Source organism: Psilocybe cubensis, chromosome 4, assembly GCF_017499595.1.
Source record: "Psilocybe cubensis strain MGC-MH-2018 chromosome 4, whole genome shotgun sequence".
Lineage (NCBI taxonomy): Eukaryota > Fungi > Basidiomycota > Agaricomycetes > Agaricales > Agrocybaceae > Psilocybe > Psilocybe cubensis.
The window spans coordinates 3,819,857-3,836,851 of record NC_063002.1 but is presented as its reverse complement, the minus strand read 5'-3'; the positions used below and the strand labels follow the sequence as shown (position 1 = coordinate 3,836,851).

The following is a 16,995-nucleotide window of genomic DNA, read 5'->3' as shown; positions in this document are numbered from 1 at the left end:
AATGATTCGGAATTTGAGTCATCCGGTGGATCTTGGTACGCAGTCGGATTCAAGATTGGTGCACACTTAGCCTGGGAAGTTAAAATCTACGCGCTATTGACCCACTCTAGGTCTCATTGACGGAGATTTAGCAAGACAGGGAGACACTATAGGTAGAATTTTGGGCTACATACTTTTGTGTATGGGACAAGTGAACCTATCACTGTTCAACACGTAGGCCACTAAGATTCGTCATAAAGCTTCGGGGCAATGAGAAGTGGGTTGCTTACTTTTCCTTTCCAGATACCTTTAATATGATCATCCGGTCACTCTATCTTGCAGCGCTGTTCGGTAGGTCTCCGTAGTCCTGATCATAAATTTTTTTCCAACACTCGTCTCAGCCACCGCCCTCGCTAACACTGAGGAAGGCGCTCACAAAGCGCACAAAAAAATACTTGAATCCGCATCGGATTGCACTCGTACATACAAAGTCATTGAAGGGGATACCTGTGACAAAATCTCTGCACTCAAAGGAGTTTCAACGTGCGTACATGTTTCCTCTCTATGCAAGTACTCAATTCATCAATCCCTACAGACACCAGCTTGCAAATGCAAACAAGAAGATAAACAGTGGTTGTACTAACTTGGTCATTGGCGATGTAAGCATAAACCAGTTTTTCAAGAGGAAAGTATAATTGCGAACTCATGATTTTGCCACAATCATGTAGACGTTGTGCCTTGGGCTAAAAGGACAGGACTGCACCAAAGTGCATATCGTCAAGGAAACAGATATCTGTTTCTCTATCGCGAAGCTAGCCGGAATTCCCTTGGATATTCTCTACAAGAATAATCCGAATATAAACATGGGTTGTACAAACATATACCCAGGAGAGGCGAGTTATTTCTCTTGCTACTCATCGACATTCCCTCCGCTATCTCTGACGACTCAATACGACCTCCTCTCAGGTTCTTTGCATTGCTGGAACGGTGAACTCAACCGCGCATGACAGTGGAATTAAAGGAGTCCCTCACCTCCCATCCCATAACTCGTCCAGTAACTCGAGCACAAATAGCATCCCATTTGAACCTCCCTCGTTCAATCTGACCCAACCAAGCGGCCACCGGACTGATAACGGTCCCTTCGGAACACCAGCAATAAATCTCACAGATTCCATTGCTCATCTGCGGAACATCACACACCATGCATTTAACGCATCATCGGTATCATCCTTCCTGAACTCCACGTTCCCCTCACTGAACCCGACAAACTTGTCGTCACCCAATTCACTATCGGGCTCACCGAACGACACGCTCACCCTCCCTTCGATGCCGCTTCCTCCTTTCAACCATACACGTAATAGTCCAATCACATCCTCTAACCTCACTGACAATATTCCATTTCCAAGCCCGGATTCTGGTATCGGCAGTGACAGTAGCAACTTTAATCGAACTCCAAACCCGACGCCAACCATGCCGCTAGTGGGGGACTTTAGCCTCCCTCCTTTCGCTGTGGCGTTTTCAACTAAAAGTTCGGAAGATTCCAACGGAGCCGCTGCAACAGCCTCCGCTGACACTGGCAATTTCGGCTTCGGTCCTAGCACCAACGTCAGGACGGGGCCAACGGGGAACGGGGCTTTTGGCAGTCTGTCGGAAGATCCTCCATTTCCCTCTCCTACTTTAGCTGCTAGCGCTGGGGATTCGATCACCCCACCAATGCCTTTTTAGATAGGACTGAAAAACCGAAATGAGAAGAAGGGAACGGAAGGTAGACTATCCGCATCTAGATACCATTTCTAGGACCCTATTTGCTTTGTGTTACGGACTGACATTTTCTTATTACTTGGCTTGAAGGTGCCTAAAGCATTGACATGGTACACAAAAATATTCCTATGAATAAACCTACAACAATGAAAAGCTCGACCTGTGCTCTGGAATTCAACGAGACGACTGTCGGTGCTGCGATTCGTGTACATGTCTGAGTTGGGAGGTTCTTTCAATAGCCTAATGTCTCTTATGAGGACTTGGTCTTATCGAGGAAATAAATCTACCTTTTATAGGCGATTGAACACTCGGTGATTCGATCTGGTCCACGCATATGTATGGGTTTCCCACACAACATTGACGGCAAGGAAAATTTCTTCAAGGTGACCGTATATACTAAATTGCCGAGTCAACTATCCATTGTAGCTTAATTGCAAAGCTTCAATATGTTGCATTTCCAAATACTACGCGCGGCAATAACGGCATCGTTCTGCAAGTCGAATGATACGGCGATACACGTTAATTCTTAGACTTTATTTAGTGTCCATTTCTGGCGTTAAACTGCTCTACAGTTAACAAATTACCGTTCTCAGGTTGACTTCTATCTTAATTTATACCTGATTAAGAAGTAGGTTTTGATCAAGAAGTGCAACTGTTTGTGATGCCAAAGAGCTCATCCTAGTTGTTTTTCAATTTTTACTGAACCAAACTAATAATGAGGCAGAGAACACATATACCATAGTAAAACAACATGCCCCAATTATCTATCGCCCCTCTGGGAAAAATAATGAGTTTCCAATTGCGTAGAAGTTGGATCAGTCAGTCAGCAACACGCACGTCAACTTCTTGAAATTTACTCGCCGCCGATGCTATCAAGGGCGTGGACGCCTTGAACAATAGCGGTGCAGCAAGCACTGATACTTGAGGAGCAGGGGTCAAATGGAAGCTGAAAAACCCCCGGCGTAATGAAGGGAATGACTGCGAGGCCAAAAGAGAAGGCTGTCGCTGATTGAGTACTACTTAAATGTAGAAGTAGCTGGCTAGAATCTTGTTTTTTTGCAACGGTATTACGTACTTAAAACCACACTTCATTTACACCTAAAGAAATTATTGCAAGCAGCTAACGTTGGTGCCAAATTAACCTTATGTGTGGCGCTTGGACAGATGTACATTGACAAAATGACTTGTTCGAGATAGATTGAAAGCTAATAAAGTCTTCCATGATTAAAATCGGTCATAGGTAGCATCTGATGGGTCAACGATTTGGAGAAGATGTTGCAGTGATACAGGCCAACATTTCCAACTGAACCGGACAGTGGAAGCCCGGAAACCCCAGGCGAGTTCCACATCATTAAAGGAATTCTATTGGACAAGATACTGGCCTTGTGGCCAGTGTCCTGTCTTCTGATTGAGCGATATGCTACCATCTTACCACCATATCCAGCTTCACAGGTTACTAAGTACACATCAAAATATCCACTTAAGGCACAGTAGCCAGTCGATAAGTCACCTAAGGATACCATGCCTGTCCGAAATGTCCATTGGAGAACACTACCCAACCAAACTATCCGCTGAAGGCACGATACACGGTTTGATAGTGCTGTTGGACGTTTTTTGCGACGTCACAACATTAAAATGAAATCCTAACTGCAGCAGCCTGAGCACAAGCGTTATTTTTGACAGAACCATTCAGATAAATACTACGGGGCTACAGTCTATCCCACACCAAACGCATTCAATATCGCAATCTCATGTCTTCTACCTACTACGACGTCATTTTTGCTGGTGGTACAGTGCTTTCTCAAGACCTGCTTATCGGAGAAGCTTACAGTTTGCACTTTCTTCTCTAGGCGGTGCCAGTGCTTGTGTTACTGCAGGTCGGCTCGCAGATGCTGACCCAACTTTGAAAATATTAGTATGGTTGTCCTATTGATCGAGCTGCGGGGTGTCACAATATCTTCATGATAAACAGGTTTTGGAAGCAGGCTCCCATTCCAAGGACCTATACTATCATGTACAACCAGGCCGATTTTTCAGCAACATTCTGGCTCAAAAACCTATACTATCCTTTCATGTTGGACAAGGTGGCAAAGGTACTGGTGAACGGTCACACATCGTCGCATCTGGGCGCGCTGTAGGCGGGGGATCAAGCATAAATTGTAGGTTTCTTTATTATGTGTTGTTCTGATGCTAATATACAACTTGTCGTAGTCCTCATGTACACGCGACCAGCTGCTTCCGACTTTGACGATTGGGAGAGTGTTCATGGTAATACAGGGTGGGGATCCAAGGAAATAATTCCCCTTCTGAACAAGGTAATCGACTAGAAAAAAGTTTAAAGAGCTCCTTTTGATCCATTGCCACTTAATGAACCTCAGGCAGAAACTTATCAGCCTAATCCCACTCATCCGGCGCATGGATCATCAGGACCAATTAAAATATCATTCGCCTCTGCAGGGAACAACGTGGGTGAAGAAATGATATCTGTCGGTCAAGCTCTCAAGGATGATCGTGGCTCAACTGATGATATCAACGACTTCAGTTCCAAGTCTCTAAATTCCTGGAGCGTGAGTAATTATGGATATCCTGAAGGGCCTTGTTTGACAATCAAGTACATTCGATGATAGCCTCTACAAAGGTAAAATTCCACTAGATTTTCATATGGACAATCTGATGAGATGCTTATTAGATATATTGACTCTATCACCGGCAGACGATCCGATGCAGCTCATGGGTACATCTACAATAAGGAGCACCCAAACTTGGTTGTGCAGACAAACTCCAAGGTGCTGCGTGTCATATTCGAGTTAGTGAATGATGGTTGAAATACTCGAAAGCATAGTCACTAATCCTGCAAGCGACAGTGGTACTCGAGCTGTCGGAGTGGAATATGTGGATGACACAATAGGCAGAGCTAGAGGAGCTGTAGAGCCGATCTCTGTCAGAGCAGCTCGCCTTGTGGTTCTTTCTTCAGGAGCATTCGGATCTCCTGCCATTCTAGAACGCTCGGGTGTGGGATCTCCTGAAATTCTGGAGAAAAATGGAGTCGAGCAGCTTGTAAATTTGCCCGGTGTAGGAAAGAATTATATGGGTAAAGGATATTTACAAAAAAGCTATAGGACCTACTGATATTCCTTTTAGACCATAATGCAATTTTCACTTCTTACCTTGCCAGTGAAAATGCGACCACAATGGATTTAGTATTTCGTGGTAACGAAAATGAAGTGCAGAGTATGTATACATCTTTATAAAGGGCAATGTTACATCTCGTCTTTGACAAAGTTCTAGCCTTAGCAGATCAGTGGACAAAAGAAGGGAAAGGACTATTCGCCAACAAGGACGTAGATGGTATCCAAGATTAGCCTCTTACTTCATTGCCGAGTTTATCACTTTTCCTCATAGTGGCATAGATAGCGGCATCAGACTCAGGCCCAATGAAACTGAACTCAAAGAAATACCTGCTGGTTTTTAAGAAAGATGGAAATCCTACTACGCGGATAAGCCTGACAAACCGATTTTAATGATGGCAACACTAGCGGCGTTTGTCTTTTAGTCGTATGCATATCACAGCATTTGTCTTACTGTTTGTACACAGATACGTCGGATTTGATCCAGAAGTACCACGAGGCAAATATTTCAACGTGGCCTATTTCTCAGTAAGTCTGTTCCGTGATTAATCAGAGACTGTGATACAGTTTTACTTACATCTACGTAGACACATCCTCTCGCCACTGGACATGTTCATACCACCTCGGGAACTGATCTTTATGCGCCACTGGACTTCTTCCCAGGCTTTCTAGAGGAGTAAGAAAATTATTATAGCTCTTTATATACTCACAATCTATCACTTTATTCTTAGGCGTGCTGACCTGGCTGTTTTGGCGTGGGGGTACAAGAGAGCCTGTGAGGTTGCTCGACGAATGAAGTATTTCCGAGGGGAGCTTGCTGTCGGACATCCAAAATTCCCTGCCGGAAGCGCAGCCGCTATCGGCAAGGAGACCATGCCTGTACCTATTGACGCTCCACAAATTGTGTACACTGAAGAGGACGATATGGCTATTGACGAGTACCTCAAATTAACAGGTATGTTAGCTTTTATTTATCTTATCTTCAAAAGCTTGATATGATTAAATGAATAGTCGCAACATGTTGGCACTCAGTGAGCTACATTCTATTATTTTATTCTCCCCTTCGAGTTAAGGGAATAATCTTAGATTGGAACGTGCGGGATGAAGCCGCGGGAGCAAAACGGTGTAGTTGACTCCAAACTAAACGTATACGGTACTCAAAACCTGAAGGTTGCCGGTATGTTTCGGTTCTTTATTTGCTGGGATCATACCTTGAGTGATCATGTTTGAAAAGACTGTAGTATTACCCCCGCAAATGTTTCCGCCAACACATATAGCGCTGCCATCGCTATTGGGGAGAAAGCAGCTGTCATAATCGCGGATGAACTGGGTATTATGGGAGTAACGGCAAGGTCGTGAGAGCCTTCTACCACCAGCTTAGATGTACTTTTGACTTCTATGAATCAATGATAGTATTTGTGGTGCTCATCGGTCGTTGAAGACTATGATAACACAATTTTATGTTTCTTGCACCGTAAATGACGTCACAGTGAAGTCGCGTGAGTCACGGATATCACGTGAGTAACTATGCCCGGTTATTGGCTGGCTACTCCCGAAGTTGCGCCTTGACTCTGACACTCATCATGCCCATTGTCCCAATTTTCAACGACTGTCGGGCTTTGCTCTCCACAGCAGTACACTTCACACAGATACATTTTGGTGACATCGCAGATGAGATAATACTGTCATAGAACTTATTTGACCATGTACCATCCAGTTCCGAACCTCAATAATCAATCAATACGTGGGAACTTCGCCTGTATTATTGTCTTCTCCAATACTTCTCAGGACAATTGCTGTTCTCGTGAACTTAGACGGGGATCCCAATTCTGTTATATCACCTTCCAGATTAGCTATGTATAGCACAAACTAGTACGTACAACAGGCGACTCCTTTTTTGTTTTCGTTGGAACGCGTGGAAGGCTTACGGCCGCGATTGGCACGGTCAGCTTATTGTCTTTATTGTCCAGGTCTGGCTTCGCTGAGCCTCACCAGGGGCGAGGATGACAGCTCGGCTGCTGGATATTGTTACAGTGGAATACTAAAGCCATAGTCCGTCGTATGTGCAGTGTCTTTGATCCACATACTACGCCCACAAGACGTCTGTCTGCAACCAACTTGTCCATTCACATCTTCATTCGCCCCTTTTCCTTTAAAGATTATCACTTCTGGGCTGGGACTGGTTGGATACTCTCAGGAAAACAGTTTTACATCAATACAGGACAATAAACGACCGATCGTCACGACCCAATTGCCTCTACCTCCGTGCATTTGTTATTGTTGCCCACGAAGCAAATGAGCCCTACTTCGTCTACATCCACATCCACAACTGCGGTTATGACACCAAGGAAACTCCAATCCGAGTATAATCGGACGATGACCATGGCCCACAACGGCACAATATCACCTCCAATACCGGTAAGCGTGTCGTCGCTAGCCGTGTCGCACTCTCTTCAACAGGAATTCTAACACGCCCCCCTTCTGGCCCGAATAGAACTCCCTTTTATCAGAGGGAGACACCCGAAATCCAACGTTGAGGATTATTCATTCTCCTCCACATACACCACCCAGGAAAGTTTGTCTACCGACCAACGCTGCGCCTGGACCAGGGCCGACACGGCGTCAACGCCATCATCATCCCATTCTGAGGACCCAGATTCCCAACAGTGCAGCGCCTCAACCGCATACATATTCACCCACCACCCCCCTACAAAATACCTCTTCAACGACCAACGCCCCCACTTCCACTTCCACATCCGCAACTGCTGGTCCCTTGGACAAAGCATTCTCCGTCCATGCCTCGCGCATGCGAGCGGACCTCTCCGAAATCCGCGCGGTGTGTATGGCGCTATTTATGCACGAGCAGGAGGAGAAGAGGCGGCTGCACGAGGTGTGCGTACGCGTTATGCGGGAGCGCGACGTTGCTAGGGCAAAGGTCGGCGAGCTAATGCGGGGGCAGCAGACCGGGCAAGTGAATTTTAGCCACAGTGGGGTGTCAAATATAAGTTCCATGTCGAGGGATGGATCTCCTTCGTCTCCGAACGCCAATGTGGATGCGGATGTCAGTGCTGTACGAGGCGGAAAGAGGACTAGGGACGCCGATATCACTCCCTCAGGCAGTTCAACTGGTATGGAAAACCGGTCTCCTGGTTCTATTAGCAGGAGCCCCCGTACAGTCCGCCCACTGCGCAAATCTTCCCCACCTCTCTCGCCTCTCCAGGGGATCCAGAGCCCCGAACTGCAGCATTTCGCATCTCCTCCCCCTCCCCTGAGCTCAGTCTCAAACGGTAGCGGCACAGGCACGGCGCCGCCTAACTCAGCTCTCAGCGACGATTCGTCGTCTGCGAGCTCGAGCGGTTTTTCTTCGCAGTCGCGTTCGCGGTCGAATTCGTACGACGACCTCTCGTCGACCTCCTCATCCTCATCCGCATCCGCGTCGGCGATGTATCCGTATGCTTCTGTGAAGCGGCGCAAGTCGTGCGACGGCGCTATCCACGTCCATACTGAGACACTCCTCCCTCCTGTCCAGTCGTTGCTCATGCAGAGCGATGCCTCACCACACAATTATAACGAAGGCGCCATGCCACGGAGTCTAAACTCAAACACCGCGCCACATGTGTTGAAAGGGACATTCCCACACGTCGACATCATGTATCTCCCCGTCGACGGCGGGCTGGTATGCAGAGCATGTTTGCTGGACGCGTCAAAGTCCAAGGGGACGACAACATTGGGCACACGCTCACCGCAATCAAAAGGTACTGCATCTGCCTCCCCATCCCCTGGTGGCAGTCCCAATCTTAATGCGAAGCACGCAGCGACCACCTTTCCGGCTACTGCTTCTTGGGACACGCTCCGCGATCACTGTGTGTTTGCGCACCCTAATGAATGCGCGGATGTGCAGAGGCTGCATCCCGCGGAGATCTTCGAGTTGAGGCGGAGGTTACGCATGTGATGGTTGTTCTTCAAAATCTTTTTATCAACATATCTTTAATCGGCTCCGGGAGTATCTTCAATCCAGTTTCATACACGTTTGCATTTTTTTTTCTCATTTGTACAACATCATCATCGCCATCTTTGCATTTGGGTTCGATTCATCGCATCATTCATCTTTTTATCTGTTTTTCCACACACAATCTTACCAACGACATCATTTCACTGTAACGACATCATGATCACAATCCCATTTACACCAGCATCCTTCATCTCCCACTTTTGCATTTATTTCATATCGAGTACAAACATTACTTACTCGTCAATCCATGCTCATATGCTCTTACAAGTATGCCGTTGCTATTTACTATGCCAATAAAATGATGATTAACAAATATCGAACCCTAACGCTCTCAGACATTCGGATAAGCTGAGCTGTTCAATGTATTATACAAAAAACTACATATACAAATATTACAGGTGTAGTAAGATAAGCAGTTACGATAGTATTCAAGAATTCGCACCCGCCTCCTCAAATAGCGCCAGCAGCTTCTGGCCCCGTGGGGACTCGACAGGCATCCTCCAGAACGCCGTCGCCTTGTCCTCTCTATACTCTCCCTCCGTTACGTCTGCCTTCTTTTTCTTGCGTCCTGATACACTTACACTTGTATTTGGACTGCCGCTCGCGCTTACACTTGCATCCGCCCCTCGTTTACCCTTCCCGCTCCGTTGCGACTGTCGCCCTAGTAAACGCCCTATGACAGGTTTGTCAATGAATCCATCGTATCCTTCCACGAGTGGGATGATGGGTTCGAGGATGTCGACTACGCGGATGAAGAAGTATGTCCGCGGCTGGTTTTTGGAGTCGGGCATAGTTTTGAGTTCGAAGCGGGCGGTTATTTTGCCTGGGGAGGGATATGAGTCAGCTCCATACTGCACAAATTGTACTACTATGAAATCCATAAAAAAATCGATTACTAATTTTAGGAAGTAGGAAATGAAGTAGAACGGAAAAGGAAGAAACAAACGCACCAGAATACGGCGCCACGCCATGACTGCTCTCCTGTGTGTACATATCGCGCTTATCGCGGAATATGTAGTATATATCGAGGCGTGTGTCGATAGGGGTGTTGGGCTTACCAACATGAAGATAAAGACAAACGCGCGAAAGGTCGATGGTGAATGTGTCGTTGGGTGTGTACAATCTGCAATACTCAAGTGCGACGCGTTCGTCCGTTCTCCTGCGTTTTAGTCCAGCGGGGATGACGGTCGTTGCTGGGTCGGGTCTAACCTTGACTTTCCGGTGTGGACGAGGTGGACGGCCCCGCCCGCGCGTCGATGGCGCCCTCGGACGACGTGGCAATGGCTCGGAGTCCCTCCGTTCCCTCACCATCTGAGCCCGCAGCTCTGCCCACTCCCTCTCCTTGTCCGACAACGTCTCGTCTGCCAACAGCCTCTTCACACTTTTTTGTCTGTTAAACCGCTTGACGAAGGTGAGGTGCAGAGACCGTGCGTCCCGGTGAACGAGCTTCTCCGCCTCGAGCTTGTCGAGCACTGTCTTGTCGCGGCGGAGGTAGATGAAGAAGAGTTTGCGCTGCCATGTTTTACCGTCCGGTGTGCGTAGGTCTTCGGCTCCTGGTGCGTCGAATGTGTCGGCGTCGGGTGGGACCACGCGGAAGCGTACCGCGCCGTCGATGAGTGGGAACCGTGGGTCCTGGCGGTAGTAAAAGAAGCCCCGGGTTCCATCGGGGAAAGGAATATTTCTTTTTTCTACATAGAAAAACTTGGTTCCCTTGATGGTTGTCGGCGTGAAGTAGACACGTAGATGCGCATAGGTTTGCGCTGAGAGGTTGAGAATTGGTTGGTTGGTGAATTCGATCAGGTCATGGTTGAATGTCGTGAGGGTTGAAAATTTGCGTTGTATAGATTGCATCTGAAAGGGGTAGGTTCTACATAGCGTCGTCCATGGGCGATAGCAGCGTAGCATAAGTTAAGCGCCGAAGATGTTGTCGTTCAAAAAGTTCTTTTTCTGCCACAACTGATCGTGTAGGAGTTTGTCACAGTAGTCACAATCGTGACCTAAGATTATGTCACTGATGATACCCCTTTCCCCAATACCATCACCACCATGTCCAATATTCCTGAAGCCATTCTTGAAAAGCTAAAGGAACAAGATTCGGTTTCTACATTTTCCGGATCACTACCACGTGTTACCGCATCTTCAGGCTCTACTTACTTTGTTAAAATTGGATCACCTGCAGAAGCAGCGCAGTACAGCGGCGAAGCCCTATCTCTGAAGTTGATGAACGCAGCAGCGCCAGGGATAGCTCCTCGAGTTATATCCTCGGGTACTCTAGAAATCTCGAAGCCGTATTTCATATCTGAATACAAAGACATCGGCTCGCTTTCTTCCAAGGCGGCGCAAACTCTTGCGAAACGGATGGCGACTGAGCTGCACTCTGAGGAGCATGCTTCGCTGGAGGGGTTTGGCTTTTCCATTCCGACTTACTGCGGTGTGACAAAGCTTTCTAATGGATGGTTTGATACCTGGGATAAATGTTATGCTTCTATGGTTGGTGACCTTTTGTCTCAACTCGAGAGTAAAGGGAGATACCAGCATCTGTGCCAGAAAGGACGTCGGGTGCAGGCAGAGTAAGTTTCGAGATATCTGATACTACTTCGATATCTCAAGACCGTTTACTTTGGTGAAGAGTCATACCTAAGCTTCTAGGTTCACTTTTCGACCAAAAGATTGATCTTTCAATAGTGCTAATCTGAAGCCAAGGCCCCCTTGTTATTAAGCCAGTAATTTTGCACGGTGACCTCTGGGTAAGAACTTGCTCTTGTATAAATTTGCATTTAAATCAACCTGTTCTATCTACATCCAGAGTGGGAATGCGGGTGTCGATAGGAAAACAGGAGAACCAGTCATCTTTGACCCCGCCTCGTATTACGGTCACAACGAAGCCGAGTGAGCCCAGTGCTTTCGCTTGCGTTCTATTCGTCCCAACTGATCCCTTTCTTCACTGGTAGCCTTTCCATCGCCAAAATATTCGGAGGATTTCCTTCCGAATTTTATGACACGTACCATCAATACCGGCCAAAGTCAGAACCCGTACATCAGTACGACCTGCGCATGGATTTATACGAGTTGTTCCATTACCTCAATCACACATTAATTTTTAGAGTGCGTGTGTACTTAATCATAGACATGACAGAGTGGTTTTGACTGATACACTGTTTAGGGACATTACGCTGGGAGCGCAGAAAAAAAGATGGACAATCTGCTTCGAGCTGAGTTATGATAAAGCTTGGGGCTATCTGCATCGCCTTACATGCTTTGTTAATATGAAATGACCAAGATTATACGGCGCCAGTGCCTGCTCCCTCTATTAGAACATAGAATGAGCATATTTTCGCTTTTGTACCTTCTTGCTTCGTTAAAATTTGGCATTTCCTGACATATTGGCTCTGGATGTCTTTTCCTTTTGAATTAGTCTACATTCTCACCGGTGAAGCTACAAATAGTCAGTGGCCAATCTCAATGTAAGATTTCTACAATAATCCCGGGCCTGCATTATGATGCAGACACTGACGGAAATATTACCACGCGAGCACCACGCAAGTCAAAATTTCATCGGAGTCTGAATTCATCTTTTCCCTCAACGTCGATGTCGACGACCCCCATGCTCGAGCTCTTATGCTGCATCGCATAAGGTTGCTTTGTCCAAAGGCTGCTTATATCTCTATATATCGTTATAATTCTAATCTATACTACCGTCGATTCATCAACACTACCAGCGGTCGGGACAATTCCAAATCAACACGCGAAGCAAAAACAGAAACAGAAACTAAAACTAAAACTAAAACTAAAAATGAGGACAACATCGATGTCGACGGCGACCCCAATGCCATCCTCATGGACGCGCTCCAAGCCCTCGAAAATTTGCCTCCGCATCGGTTAAAGGACATCAACGCCATCAAAAAGGTGCTCAAGCACTACGCTGCTCTCACTCATGCTCCACATATCATCTACGACGGTTTCCTCAACTTTTTCATCCGCACATGTCGCACAACACCCGCACTGTTTGTGATGCAGCGCATGGAGGCTTTGGGCTACACCCTGCTCAACCAGTCCGTGGCTAAGCTTTTGGTCTTGGTCGCTGCCTCTGCAGAGTACCCTCCAGACGATTGCGCAAGGATGATAGCGGAAATTGTGAAAGAGCCCGAGTATACGGAAGAGATGTTGAGGGATTTGTTGGTGACGATTAAAAGCTATGGAATTGACAACGAGCGGCAGGCACAGACAATGTTCGTCGAGGCGTTCCGCGAGGTGCGGGAAGGGTATATCCCCTCGTTGAAGATGCTCCCCACATTCGTAGGCGCCGCAGTTCGCGCTGGAAAATTCCAAGACGCACACAACATGCTTGCGGCGTACCACTCCCCCTCCTCATCCTCCCAGCCACACGTCGAACGCCCCGCCCGCACCCAGATCTTTTCTGCGTATCTCTCCCTGCTCAAGGCGTTGCGTGAAACTTTCTCCTCCGACCCCAAATACGCTGAGACGTATAACAAGGTGCTTGAGCAGATGAGCGCGCACCAGGTACAGGTGAACGGCCGGCTGTTCGAGCAGGTAGTCAAGCACGAGGCGGCGCTGCGAGATTGGGACGCGGCATTCAGGGCATATGGGGCGCTGCGGGGAGTGAGCAAGCTCGAGGCGTCTGTGTCGGACGAACAGAAGCTCATGCGCATCAGCACGAGCACCTTCGCGACCCTGTTCAAGATGTACACTGACATGGGGCGCAATCGGGCGTTTGGACTTGATGCGGCAAATTCGACACCGAGGTACAAGGGAATGGGGATTATGTCGCCGAGAGAGCTGTTTCACGATTTTATCAGGGTGTTTCCTACCTCGAAAACATCAACGACAACCGCGTCTTCGAGTTCCTCTTCCCGCGTGTACACATCCACGCCGCTACTGCACGTCATCCTGCGCGCATTCATGGCGCAGGTGGACTACGCCGGCGCGCTCGTCGCGCTCCGCATCTTCGCCGCGAACGGCGGTGCAAACATACTTACACATCAGACATACTATATCATTGTCAAAGCGATCGTGGGGCGGGTGTGGTATGAGGCAGGGAGCGGCAGGCCGGACGCCGCAGAGTTAGTGGCAGGCATGAAGGGGCAGTACGGGCTGGGGTGGCGGCCTGGCCTCGAGTTAATGACGAAGCCGAAACCCAGGTTGAGAAATGCGGCGACGTGGACGTCTAGATTCCTCGGGTTGCCTTCTGCTCATGTGAAGCCGATTCTCGGGATGAGGCTTGTGAATCATTTGCTGTTCCTTATCTCGAGGAGGGAGTGGGAGGTGGGTCGAAGTGTGTATCCGGATCGGGGCAAGAGTGAGGTGTGGAGGGATGTGAAGGAGGACGAGGAGGGAGTGTCGAAACACGAGTCAGCATCTTCTTTAGGGCCAGAGGCTGGGAAGGACACGCACAAGAATGAAATTGTTGACGGAACCTCGCCCCCAAAACCGGATCCAGCAGAATCGGGCCCATTGTGCAAAGTGCCGACGATGCACATGATGGAGCATGTGCAACGCCCGCAGCCTTTGGACTTCAAATACGAGCTCGTGCCCTTGGAGAGGCTGCTTTTGCGCGCGATTTGGGCTGTCGATGGGATTGGCGAAGCGAAGGGAAAGGCAATGATGGATGGAATGGCTGGAGAGGAGAGGGTGGAACAAGCTGTGAAGAAGGCTGAGCGCCTTATGTTGGGCGGATAATTATATGGGATGGGGATATGGACAACACACTTCATCGATGGATCTTGAAACACAAATGTGATTCGCCTTTATTTCATCACAGACTACCTCAACCCCAACAAAATTTATTCAACTCTCTCTTCCCCTTGTGGTCGCTTTTTATTGGGTTCATTTTGGTATTTCACCAACATCATCACTCAGTCGTCATCACTGTTAACTCTTGTGTAATTTATCGTACATGGCTAGGTTGTAATACTTTTAATTGAATGTAGCATCAGTTTCGTGAATTGGTTGTAAGTTTGATGCGTACTCTTTCTTTCGGTTGAGTAGCAAAAACTTGGAATGAGCACTTAGGTTGATTTTCACCCTTCGACTTCCAATTTCTCAGTATACAGGTATAATTAGTGCCCCGCAGCTGAGAGCTGGTTTGCGCTGTATCCATGCTGCGTCGAGAAACGCGCTGATTTCATGATGTTGAGTGTCTTGCCTACCCCTGAATTTGTACTTCCAGAAAAACAATTCAGATAATCGATGTGTATAGCACACCAGTAGACCCCATCAAGTGGTACTAATAGGTAATCGAATCTGATAACAATAAAATTCTGAGTTTTCTTCAGACTCCATTCAACAATTTATCGTTTAACCCTCAAGGTCTCATTATTCAATTCCTAGATGCGAGTACACGTTAACACGACTGACTTTAGTGGTTTCTTGTTCAGCGGCTTTCACAAAATTCACATCCATTTTTATCGCCAATACTGGAACAAACTGTATTCTATAGCTTATGCTAAGAAACTGTTTAATTGCGCACGGTATAACTGCCTTGCGGTATGTAGGCTACAGAGACGGAACCAATTAGTTATATGGTTATAACAGAGTAATGAAAAGCAATACATGCCACTTATTCGATTCGCCTTGGGACGCATACCGCCGGATCATTCAAGCAGTCATCTACACTAAATCGTCACGGACACGAAAATTGATGTTACTCAAGCGTCAGTAGCTGAATACGAAGAAGAATTCATGTGTATTACCTTTGAGGGGTTGGTGCCCCAAGCGCAGATTTGGTGGCAAGAGCGACGAGAGTCAATGCGAGCAATGTCTTGACGTAGTAAATCATGTTGGATATCTTGATGAGTGTTATGTTAATGTATAATTGTGAGCGCGTGGATAGAATTGGCTGGTTTCTTGGTAGGTGTCCTGAGGTATTCATGAATCAGTTGGTCTGGCTTTTATATTGAAAGCCTATCTCTTCGACAGGAGTTTCTCACACCCAGAGCTACTCGGTGTGGTTATTTTCCAAGACTCAAACTCAGATGCATGTTGCTAATTAACAATCTGTCAAATAATTCAGTAATTCAGTGACAACAAACGGGGTGTTGAATCTGTGTACCTTCTAATAAGTTATGCAGACATACGGGTCTGCGGATTACTTCATCCAAGAGAAGAGGCGTCGTCAACGTTTAGTGCCCTATTATTACTCTTCGAAAACTAAGGATTCGATTTCAAACAAACTCATAAGAGTCACCATGCCTAGTTGGCAATGGAAGATAACTTTAGGGAGCCCCTCGATACACCTGATACGAGTAAATATGTTGTTGTCAAAATAGACGCCCAAAAATAGTCTGTACCGTTGACAGGTCGGTTGACAGTTGCAAACTTTGGAAATAAGTGAAATAAAATGGGTAGTTATTCGAAGGCAGTTACGTTGGAACAATGGTGCATTTCAGATGTAGTAAATTTCAGGGGTTGGTGTCTCGATTGCAGTTCAGGTGGTTGGCTGTTGCAGCTATTGATAAACACCCTGTCGAGTGACTCAGCCTTAAGGGTGAGTAAGCAAATTTGCTAAATCTGTGTACTTTGAAGACATAAGGGTATATGATAGGGGCCTTGGATTGCTCCTTTTAAGTGGGGTACCATATGCGTTAACCGTCCTATTATTTTACTTGGTACTAGTAAGATATCAGCGCAATTAGTGTATGGTGGTTTTTAAACACCTTAGGATAAAGGACTGCGCCCGTACGCGTAGACATATATTGACGGATGAGAATTGCACAAACTTGCCAAACAGCGTCGACAAAATAAGCTAGTATTGTCCAAAGGGATACATCAGCGTTCTGAGAGATGATCTCCGTGTATTGCAAGTCTCTTGGACGCTGAGGTTTTCTTTGAATTCCGTTCAATTTCATCACATAAGTAACTATTTGTTGTCGAAATGTATGTAATCCTCCTTGTCAAATGTGCACCAAATTATATAACTCGCTTTTTCGGGTCTAACCACTTTATACAGATAAGTGTACATGTAAACAGAGGAAAGAAGGAAAACACACATGTCTTCCCTCATGGGTCCTGGCATTCGACGCGACCGTCTGGAAATTCTCTGCAACGAATACTAAATTATCAAGAACGCGGAAATTGACGTGTTCAACGTCAGTGCGT

General features: G+C 46.9%; 6 protein-coding genes across 6 annotated transcripts; 5 read left to right on the top strand and 1 right to left on the bottom strand.

The window, feature by feature from the left end:
- Positions 1-3,491: 3,491 nt before the first annotated feature.
- JR316_0005407 (Alcohol oxidase) lies at positions 3,492-5,102 on the top strand (the record flags this gene model as incomplete). Its single annotated transcript, XM_047891165.1, has 9 exons — positions 3,492-3,528; positions 3,591-3,655; positions 3,713-3,899; positions 3,952-4,055; positions 4,119-4,307; positions 4,419-4,546; positions 4,605-4,831; positions 4,882-4,971; positions 5,029-5,102. The coding sequence occupies 9 exons, from the start codon at positions 3,492-3,494 to the stop codon at positions 5,100-5,102; spliced, it is 1,101 nt and encodes a 366-aa protein (XP_047750926.1).
- Positions 5,103-5,260: 158 nt separating this feature from the next.
- JR316_0005406 (Alcohol oxidase 2) lies at positions 5,261-6,227 on the top strand (the record flags this gene model as incomplete). Its single annotated transcript, XM_047891164.1, has 7 exons — positions 5,261-5,280; positions 5,336-5,396; positions 5,456-5,544; positions 5,600-5,823; positions 5,880-5,899; positions 5,955-6,045; positions 6,103-6,227. 7 exons carry the CDS (start codon positions 5,261-5,263, stop codon positions 6,225-6,227), a joined length of 630 nt encoding a protein of 209 aa, XP_047750925.1.
- A 936-nt stretch (positions 6,228-7,163) lies between these two features.
- Positions 7,164-8,820, top strand: JR316_0005405 (uncharacterized protein; the record flags this gene model as incomplete). Its single annotated transcript, XM_047891163.1, has 2 exons — positions 7,164-7,286; positions 7,363-8,820. The coding sequence occupies 2 exons, from the start codon at positions 7,164-7,166 to the stop codon at positions 8,818-8,820; spliced, it is 1,581 nt and encodes a 526-aa protein (XP_047750924.1).
- Positions 8,821-9,308: 488 nt separating this feature from the next.
- JR316_0005404 (uncharacterized protein) lies at positions 9,309-10,731 on the bottom strand (the record flags this gene model as incomplete). Its single annotated transcript, XM_047891162.1, has 2 exons — positions 9,309-9,775; positions 9,831-10,731. The coding sequence occupies 2 exons, from the start codon at positions 10,729-10,731 to the stop codon at positions 9,309-9,311; spliced, it is 1,368 nt and encodes a 455-aa protein (XP_047750923.1).
- Positions 10,732-10,926: 195 nt separating this feature from the next.
- JR316_0005403 (Protein-ribulosamine 3-kinase, chloroplastic) lies at positions 10,927-12,103 on the top strand (the record flags this gene model as incomplete). Its single annotated transcript, XM_047891161.1, has 6 exons — positions 10,927-11,450; positions 11,510-11,529; positions 11,584-11,627; positions 11,687-11,769; positions 11,832-11,985; positions 12,044-12,103. 6 exons carry the CDS (start codon positions 10,927-10,929, stop codon positions 12,101-12,103), a joined length of 885 nt encoding a protein of 294 aa, XP_047750922.1.
- Positions 12,104-12,498: 395 nt separating this feature from the next.
- Positions 12,499-14,577, top strand: JR316_0005402 (uncharacterized protein; the record flags this gene model as incomplete). The annotated part of the gene is made up of 1 exon (XM_047891160.1): positions 12,499-14,577. The coding sequence occupies one exon, from the start codon at positions 12,499-12,501 to the stop codon at positions 14,575-14,577; it is 2,079 nt and encodes a 692-aa protein (XP_047750921.1).
- Between the last annotated feature and the right edge of the window lie 2,418 nt (positions 14,578-16,995).